At 38.5% G+C, this 10,023-nt stretch overlaps 1 protein-coding gene across 5 annotated transcripts in view; it reads left to right on the forward strand.

Annotated features, from left to right (window-relative positions):
• The window catches only part of ZBTB44 (zinc finger and BTB domain containing 44), a 67,783-nt gene that overhangs the window by 35,174 nt on the left and 22,586 nt on the right, over positions 1 to 10,023 (forward strand). For 4 of the 5 annotated variants that reach the window (XM_024131342.3, XM_024131343.3, XM_028501160.2 and 1 more), the window contains exon 2: positions 8,700 to 9,773. In XM_024131342.3, the coding sequence (XP_023987110.1) occupies positions 8,756 to 9,773 (1,018 nt within the window). In that variant the 5' untranslated portion in view covers positions 8,700 to 8,755. Of the gene's footprint in view, positions 1 to 4,610; positions 4,930 to 8,699; positions 9,774 to 10,023 lie in introns of all 5 variants that reach the window. The other variant, XM_007112681.4, reaches the window with a different exon arrangement.

Here is a 10,023-nt window from a genome sequence, read left to right on the forward strand (position 1 = left end):
TTTTTGTACATACCTGAATATACTCAAAAATCTTTGCATTCTACACTTTAAAGGGATGAATTGTATAGGATGTGAATTGTATCTCAGTAAAGCTGTTTTATAAAATGTATAGCGATGTTATTACATTTAAAAATTAACAATAATTTCTTGACATTTTCAAGGAGTCAATAAAAACAAATTTCCAATTATCTCATAAGCTTATTCTTTAAGATATGCACAAAGTTCCCCATTCTAGTTCCCCCTTTATCTCTTTCTTCCTTGCTGTTTTTTTCCTTCCAAGTCTTTTGTCCTGTAGAGTTTCTCACAGTCTAAATTTTGCCATTTGCACTGCAGTGGTATAGCTTAACATATTCCTGTTCCTCTGTATTTACTGTGAATTGGTAGTTGGATCTAGAAACTTGGTCAGATTTTTGTTCAGTCTTTTTTGGAGTGTCTTACTGCTCTTTCTGTGAAGTTATAAACCATGATGATTAATGCCTCTTTATTGGGGGGGGGCGTGCAAAATGGTGTTCTTCTAATTCTGACATTCTTTCTTCAGTTATTAGCTGGAATATTTCTATAAAGAGAAACCTTTCATATTCTATATGATTACTTAAAAACACTGTTTATATTGGAAAGGCTGGATAAATGCTTTATTCTCCCCCCTTTTTAAAATTAATTAATTAATTAATTAATTTGTTTATTTAGGCTGCACCGGATCTTAGTTGAGGCATGTAGGATCTTCATTGTGGCATGTGAGATCTTTTTTTATTATTCTTATTATTATTTTAAATTTAGTTGCACTGGGTCTTAGTTGCAGCTCGTGGGCTCCTTAGTTGTGGCATGCGGGCTCCTTAGTTGTGATATGTGAACTCTTAGTTGCAGTATGCATGTGGCATCTAGTTCCCTGACCAGGGATCGAACCTGGGCCCCCTGCATTGGGAGCACGGAATCTTAGCCACTGGACCACCAGGGAAGTCCCTCTTTCCCTCTTTTTCTTTTTCTTTTCTTTTTTTTTTTTGCAGTACGCGGGCATGTGGGATCTTCCCGGACCGGGGCACGAACCCGTGTCCCCTGCATCGGCAGGCGGACTCTCAACCACTGCGCCACCAGGGAAGCCCCTCTTTCCCTCTTTTTAAAACCAGTTTTCAAAATAATTTTTTGGTTCATTAGCATCTTTAAAGGTGATGGATTAGGTTTGTTTTTGTTTCTAGTGTCATGTGAACTCATGAATGTATTTCATTGATTCAGTTTACTGTTCCATTTTTTGCCATTGGGAATCTCCTCAAAGTGACTTGCATTTTGGCATACCCCTAGTGATCTTTGATAGCTTCCTTGCATAGCTGATAAGATGCTCCAGGTGGACATTTACTGCCCCCAGAGTGCAATCTGCCTTTTCTCTAAGGAGCCATGATTTCTTTTATTGGGAAATGGAATTTGGAAGCCAGTCTGGGTGCTAGGGATATTCATGGCTGAAGATTAACTACGTTATGAGTTCATACTGATGCTTTTAATTCAAATTCAAGGCTGTAAATTCAAATTGCAACTTTATCTTCACCTTTTAACCACTGATACTGAATAGATATAGGCACTTTATATAGCCAAACCAGATAGAAATTTCAGGACATATATCTATCCATTCACGTATTTCACTGCCTCTGTCTTATGCTAAATACTGGACAGGTTCAAAATATAAATTAGACACCATAAAATGTTTTCACCGCATCCTTTTGCTCTCTGCTTGCTCCAAGCTTCTCACAACTTGCTTTTCTGCCTCTGCTCCCTACACATTCTTTAGATGTCTTAGGCTCTAACAAATTCAACAGGATGAAATTTACCAGTGACTTACGTAAAACCCAGTATTTAGCTCCAGCTCCGACCTCTTCCCTGAACTCCGGACCAGAATGGGCAACTTCATATATACATGTACTCTCGAATATTCCTCTCAGAAGTATTTCAGATTGTATGCTTAAAACCAAAATATTTCTTTTCATTCAAATATAAGCCCTACCAAAACCAGCTCTTCCTCTTTCACTGCCTTGTTTGGTGAAAATACCATCCACTCAACCATCCATGTCAAAACCTAGGGTTACATTCTTGTCTCCTACTACTACCCCATCCCATCCCCAACACAAAATCATGCCTAGGTGGTTTTACCTCCTAAATATTTCTCAATTTATGTTCTCTATCCTTACTGCCACTGACTTAATTCGATTTTATATTATCTTACACTTGTACTGCTATAACAACCACCTTCTATATTGCTACCAGTATAATCTTAAAATGTAGCTGTAAATAACACTGCTCTCCAGTGGTTCTCCAGTGGTTACCTATTGCATAACGTCCTAGGTCCTTAGCATTGGTATAAACATAAACATAAGTGGCCTCAAACAAGCAGTGTTTCAAGTCTCAATTCCTCTGTAAAATCAGATTATCATCTTACCTCATGTGAGATAACATATCTGAAAGTCCTAGTGCTGCATTTGCTATTGTACACAGTCAACTAGTACAGATACTTCATATATAAATTCCACCTGTATATTCCTGTTAGAGGCATCTTAAATTCAGTATGTCTCTCTCCCTAACCTTATTTTCTGTCCTTGATTGGTTTAAATTAGAATATAGGGTGGGAACAAAGTTATCTCAGTTCAGTTTTAGCATAATTAAAACCTTGTTAGTATAATTTGGAAAGTTAGTGTCCCGTTTTGAGATGTGGCTGGATATTTAAACATGCAAATTCTTATTAAATATCAAGTCTCACATCCTCGCAAATTAGTTTCAAGGTTAGCAGTCTCATTACTTTCTCTTTAATCATCTGAGGCAGCCACCTCACTTTATATGCTGAAGAGCTACTCCATTTTTATTTATTTATTGGCTGCGTTGGATCTTCATTGCTGCACACAGGCTTTCTCTAGTTGCGGTGAGTGGGGGCTACTCTTCGTTGAGGTGCACAGACTTCTCATTGTGGTGGCTTCTCTTGTCGTGGAGCATGGGCTCTAGGCGTGCGGGCTTCAGTAGTTGTGGCGTGCAGGCTCAGTAGTTGTGGCATGCGGGCTCTAGAGCACAGGCTCAGTAGTTGTGGCTCGCGGGCTCTAGAGCGCAGGCTCGGTAGTTGTGGCACTCGGGCTCAGTTGCTCTGCGTCATGTGGGATCTTCCTGGACCAGGGCTCAAATCCATGTCCCCTGCATTGGCAGGCGGATTCTTAACCACTGTGCCACCAGGGAAGTCCGAGCTACTCCATTTTAATCTCAAATCCTCTGATAATTTTTATCAGTTAATCTTTATATCAAAATATACATATTCAAGATGTGCTCTGTGTCATATAAGAAATAGACTAGATATTTTGAAATTTTATCTCCATTTCATTTTATTCACACTTTTTCTAGGGTAATAATAGAAGCTAACATTTACTGAATGTTTACTTTGTGCCAGGAATTGTGCTAATTCAGTCCTCTTGACTATCTTGAAAGTGTAATTTCCATTCCTGTTTTACAAATGAGAAAACTGCAGCATAAAGAGATGAAGTAACTAGACTTAAGATTTAGTGCCTGAATGGTAAATGGAAGAGTCAGAATTCAAAACTTAGTATTTGTCTAGCTTAAACTATTCTAGCAACTGGGCTATATACCTTATTTGGTAAATGTTTTTCAACCCAACTGCAAAACAGAATCATAGAATTTTTTTCTCTCCTTAAAGTATATGTTGTTTAGCAACGGCCACTTTCATAAACACGTATATACTATTTCATAAGTAATTTGGAATAAAAGGGATGGGAAAGAAACTTTCTGAATTACTCACTAGTTCAAATTGCAAACTATTACAAAATACATTTTTATTTTGAGTGCTACATAAATTCTGCATTAGTAATTAGATTTAAAAAATATTTATTTGAGAATTTTAAAAGAGTTCCAAATTAAATATATAACTACACACATACATATTCATCTACACGCATATGGAGAGTTAACAAGGTTTTTTAAAATAGAATTATCTAATTTATAAAAATTTCAGGATATACTTTCTGGCTTATTCTATCCATATTATGTCTGACTTTTTCAAATAACATAATTTCATCCCAAGGTTTGCCACAATGTATGTTACTGCAGTGTTTCTAAATTATATTTGTCTGTGTAATTTATTATAGAGTATGTCATGAGACTAAGTTTTCACAGACCTGTGTTGGGAAATTAAAGTAATAAATACATGGCATACAGGGCATTTCCCAGTCTAATCTTCATCTTCCTTCCATTCCATACCTCCATCTGTATTATACTTTGTACCATATGTGTAACCATTACATTGAACAAACACAATTTACGGAAGGTACTCAGAATCCATTTTATTTTTGTCTTCTACCATCCATATAAATTTATTCTGTGGGGTTAATACTCCCTCCAACCTCTTGAAGGGCAAGTCTTAATAACTTTTCTGGTTACTTTCAGGGAATAGAAACATTATTTTCGAGAACTAATAAATTTAATTCAGAGTTAAAGGTTTTCTTCTTTGCCCACCTCAGGCCTACTATAGGTCTGCAGTGGAAAGTGAGGTTTGTTTGGCTTCCTTTTTCTGTTCTTCCGCTCTGCCCTTTTATTCCTCCTCATTTGCTAACTGTGGTTTCTGGCCCCTCCAGGATTGAGAGAAGCCAGGATTGAATAAGAAGAAAAGGTCTTTAATAACAGTAGCAGCAGCGGCTGATGTTTCTGTAGCATTTATTTCGTGCGAAGTACTGTTAAAGGCACTTTATGTGTATCAGGCCAGTTAATGCTCAGAGCTCTCTGAAGTAGGTTCTGTTATCCCTGTTTCACTGCTGAAGAAATTACGGTGAAGTTTGGTGACTTGCCTAAGGTCCCACTGCTACACATGGCGGTACCAGGATGTGCACCCAGCATTTGGGCACCAGAGTCTCTTCAGCCACTCCGGGTGTTGCTTCTGTATACTGTTGGGAGATGGTAAGCATACTTCATAGTCTTGGCCAGAGTTTAAATCAGACTTGTATCCATTAGATTTTTTTCAAGTGTGACACATTTTCCATAGACCTGAAACAAAGGGCAAACTTGCCTTAAACCCTTTCCATTATGGGGGAGTAGAAGGGAGTGGGAGAGGGTTTGAAACTCACAACACACTGATCACTCAGCAAAAGTCCTTTTCTAACTCTTTGAACGTTGAAGGTGGGTGTAACTCAAGGTTGAAACTAAGTTTCCCCGGCCTCCAGGCCCAGGTGGCCTTGCACCTCACTTTGGATGCAGTATCTGTTGTTTGGGGCCTCCACCCAAACCACGATTGAAATGTTTTCAACACCCTGTTGCACGTGTTCTCCAAATATACTATTTAATTTCTTGCTTTCACACCTTTGTTCATGTAGATGGTCCCTGGATTATGAGTGTCACTTGCTGGAAGGCATGTTCCTTCCTGAACCACATGATCCCGATCAAACTAAGTGCTCCTGATGGCCTGGCTTTTAAAGAAGCCAGTTTACTGGGGTACAGCAAATGAACAAAAAACTTCAAGTAAAGCTGTCCCATTTTTTTCCCTCTTCATCTCATTCCTGTGAGAGAGAAATCAGCAGATACATTAAATGGTAGTTTGGTCAGATCAGTCCTAGCTGCCTGGTGTCTCGTTGTGATTGCTTGTCTTTGGGAAAGCGCACGGGCAGGTTTATATTTGAGATGTCGCCTCTGATTGGTCAGGGTAGTTAATTCAGTGGCCTTACCTAGCTGGCTCGGCACAGAGCTTCATGCCATTTATTGTGTTATCAGACCAAGAAGAACCTCAGATTGATCATTTTGTCTTCTCATGTTGGAATATTCAGTGAATTTTTTCTATTTATTCAGCTGGAAATCTTTAGGGTGTCTTTTTTTAAATCTTTTCCCCTTTACATGTACATTTACTTACAAAGAACATTCGAAAGTGATGTTTATGTAGTGGATTGATGTTTGAACTGACGACCTGCATGCCCACATTTAGAGTAACTTATAGTGCCATTAACAACAATTTGCCAGTACAGTGCGCACACTGTACGCAAGGCACGTCAGGATGGTGAGATCGTGTGAGGTCCCGTGAGAGCCTGGCACTCCCATCTGCTTTATCACCCGGCAGAGTTCTACTTTCATTACGCCCTGCCCTCCATGGTGCCTCTTCTGCCCTGCACATTCATAACTAAATTTTTCTTTGTTTGCTTTCACATAGCACTAGCTGTGTAGTTTTAATTAGGTACATGTGTCGTCTTCATAAAGACTAAGTTTTTGTGTTTTTTTTGGCTGCATTGGGTCTTCGTTGCTGCGCGTGGGCTTTCTCTAGTTGCGGTGAGCAGGGGCTTCTCACTGCAGTGGCTTCTCTTGTTGCGGAGCATGGGCTCTAGGCGTACGGGCTTCAGTAGTTGTGGCATGCAGGCTCAATAGTTGTGGCACATGGGCTCAGTAGTTGGGACTCGTGGGCTCTAGAGCTCAGGCTCAGTAGCTGTGGCGCGTGGGCTTAGTTGCTTTGTGGCATGTGGGATCTTCCCGGACCAGGGCTTGAACCCATGGCCCCTGCATTGGCAGGCGGATTCTTAACCACTGCGCCACCAGGGAAGCCCAAGACTGTAAATTTAATGAGGTCAAGGACAATGTTTTATTTTTAATTGTGTTCCTCTCTTTACATAATAAAGTTCCTCACATCTAATCAGTCGATTATTGAATTAAGTTTTCAATAGTATAAACAAAATCAGTCAGTAGTATGATTTGACTGTCAGAATACCGGGTTTAGTCTTACTAATATTTGTACCCAGACAACGGAGGTAAAAATAGTAAAGTTATGCTCAAGTTATAATCCTGCCATAACCTGTCGTATTGTGTACAACTCTGGGAACCAGTCTTAAAGGAATATGGGAAATGGAGGTTGTTGAGAGCATAGCAAGGATGTTCATCAAATTTTAAGGAGAACTTAAAGGGACAAGGGATGTTTAGCTTAAAGAACAGAACCTTAGGAAAGAATGGAATGTGATTGCCATCTTCAGTTTTTGAAAGCTTTTTCAAGGGGAAAGAAGAAGTAGACCTACTCTGCATGACTTTGGGGTTCGAACCAAGAGGAACTGAAACCCTAGGGTTTTGCAGCAGTATGGTGCTTTTTAAAAGAAAAAAAATTGTTTAATGTGCAAAAAGAAGAGAATAATCACCCATAGTCTACCAGTAATTCCCTTGAATATGATGAAAGCTACCATCAATACACGCATTTTTCTGTGTGCAATTTCAGAAGGATCATGGCACCCTTAGTGAATCCATGAATCTCTAGTTAAGACCTCATGTTCTCTTGTTCTGTGTGTGTGTGTACAAATATATACATATGTGTATATATTTCACAAAGATGATTATCATCTATATACTCTTATCACATTTTTCTCTAAATACATAATAATGACCACTTTTGAGTGTTCACTGTATTCAGTAATTGTGCATTCGTTTAATACTCAGAACCACACATTTTTCCAGGTCAATTAAATATTCATCATCTTCAACATCATTTTAAACTGGTGGCTATATTTTTGAGGCATTTGAAATCTTCTTTATCTAGAGATGATTTACAAAAGGTGTTTCCCCAAATTTGTTTTGCATTTATTTTAGTACTTTTTTTTTTAAAGAAAAAAGAAGTTATTTGTCTTAGATAAAATAATTGATGTACATAGCTATGTGTTCTTGTATTGGAAAAGCAATCTAACAGTCAAAAGACCCAGATCTTAGCTTTGGTTGTCATTTGTTAGCCATTTAACTTCTCTGAGCATTAGTGTTTTCTTATCTTTATCAAGGGGCTAATACAAGCCTCCGTGACTTCACATAGAGGATGTTAAAAGAGTTTAGGGGGAAAGTACTGTAAAAACTATTATTTAAAAGTATTATTAGATTTGCAAAATTAAAAGTATTTAAGAATGTCAGGTTTTTACATTTTTAGTGAATAACTAAAATGTGATAACAGGCAAACCAAATTTTTTTTTAAGGGAAAATCCAATCAGTTGATTACTAAACATTATTTGTTTTATAAATTTTCTTTCAGAAAGGTGCTTTTATCGTGTTAGTAATCTAAACAGCAGTAGCTGCTTTCACTTGAGTGCTCACAACGTGCCAAATACTGTGCTCAGCATGTGTGGCGTGTATTGTCTCATTTAGTCCTTATAACAGCCTTGGAGGAATTGTTGAAGAAAGAATGCAGATCTATCACGTCATAAAACTTGGACTCTTGGTCACTTGTATTTACTAGCTTTATATCCTAAAAGAGGCAGGATAAAGCATTGAGGTTAAGAGTGTAGGTTCTGGAGCCAGCCTGACTGGATTTGAACCCTGGGTTTGCCACTTAATAACTTTCTGACTTCAGCAAGGTAGTTAACCTTTTTCTGTTAAATGGGGATAAAATGTACATACTGGTAGAGACATCATGACAATGAAATTATCGAATGTGAAGCATTTAGAACTGTATCTGGAAAATAGTACTCTATAATTGTCATTATTTACAAACTATTATTATTTAAAACTATGCAGCTCATTAAGTGTGACATTAGCTCACAGACTCCACTGATAGGACACTTTAGGGGACAGGTATAGAGAATGTATTTTAATATATTTCTTACCTTGAACTAAATTTCTCACTACAGCTTGTTGATTTAGCATGGTGGCCTCATGAAAACGATCTAAATCACCTTTTATTTCAGCTACTAAACCATCAATTAATGCTTATTTTATATATCTTTTAGGACATTGCTGATTCATTTGCATCCTTGAAGAGCATCGGTAGAAGAGGAAGGAAAAGATGGGTGTGAAAACATTTACTCATAGCTCGTCTTCCCACAGCCAGGAAATGCTTGGAAAGCTAAATATGCTTCGAAATGATGGACATTTTTGTGATATCACTATTCGTGTCCAGGACAAAATCTTCCGGGCACATAAGGTGGTACTAGCAGCTTGCAGTGATTTCTTTCGCACCAAACTTGTAGGCCAAGCAGAGGATGAGAACAAGAATGTGTTGGATTTGCATCATGTTACAGTGACTGGCTTTATACCCCTTTTAGAATATGCTTACACAGCCACTCTGTCAATTAACACAGAAAATATCATTGATGTTCTAGCTGCAGCCAGCTATATGCAAATGTTCAGTGTTGCTAGCACCTGCTCAGAGTTCATGAAATCAAGCATTTTATGGAATACACCCAACAGCCAACCAGAAAAGGGTCTAGATGCTGGACAAGAAAATAACTCTAACTGCAATTTTACGTCTCAAGATGGAAGCATTTCTCCAGTGTCTTCAGAGTGCAGTGTGGTAGAAAGAACCATTCCTGTTTGCCGAGAGTCGAGGAGAAAGCGCAAAAGCTACATTGTTATGTCTCCTGAAAGTCCTATAAAGTGTAGCACGCAAACAAGTTCTCCACAGGTATTGAATTCTTCAGCTTCCTACTCAGAAAATAGAAATCAACCAGTTGACTCTTCTCTAGCTTTTCCCTGGACTTTTCCTTTTGGAATTGATCGAAGGATTCAGCCTGATAAGCTTAAGCAAGCAGAAAATACCCGGACTTTAGAATTACCTGGCCCATCTGAGACAGGTAGAAGAATGGCTGATTACGTGACTTGTGAGAGCACAAAAACTACCTTACCTCTGGGTACCGAGGAGGATGTCCGGGTCAAAGTAGAAAGGTTAAGTGATGAGGAAGTCCATGAGGAAGTATCCCAGCCTGTCAGTGCATCTCAGAGTTCACTGAGTGATCAGCAGACAGTGCCAGGAAGTGAACAAGTCCAAGAGGAACTTCTGATTAGTCCACAGTCTTCCTCTATAGGTATAGTGTCTTCTGTGTTTTCCATGATGCTATGAAGTCAAGTCTAGCTTTTCTTTTTTTAAAAGATTTAATTTAATTTTCTTTTTTTTGCCTGCGTTGGGTCTTTCTTTTTTTTAAAAAAAAATAATTTATTTATTTATTTTTGGCTGCATTGGGTCTTCGTTGCTGCGTGCTGGCTTTCTCTAGTTGAGGCGAGAGGGGGCTACTCTTCGTTGTGGTGCATGGGCTTCTCATTGCAGTGGCTTCTCTT

This window comes from Physeter macrocephalus, chromosome 16, assembly GCF_002837175.3.
Source record: "Physeter macrocephalus isolate SW-GA chromosome 16, ASM283717v5, whole genome shotgun sequence".
Lineage (NCBI taxonomy): Eukaryota > Metazoa > Chordata > Mammalia > Artiodactyla > Physeteridae > Physeter > Physeter macrocephalus.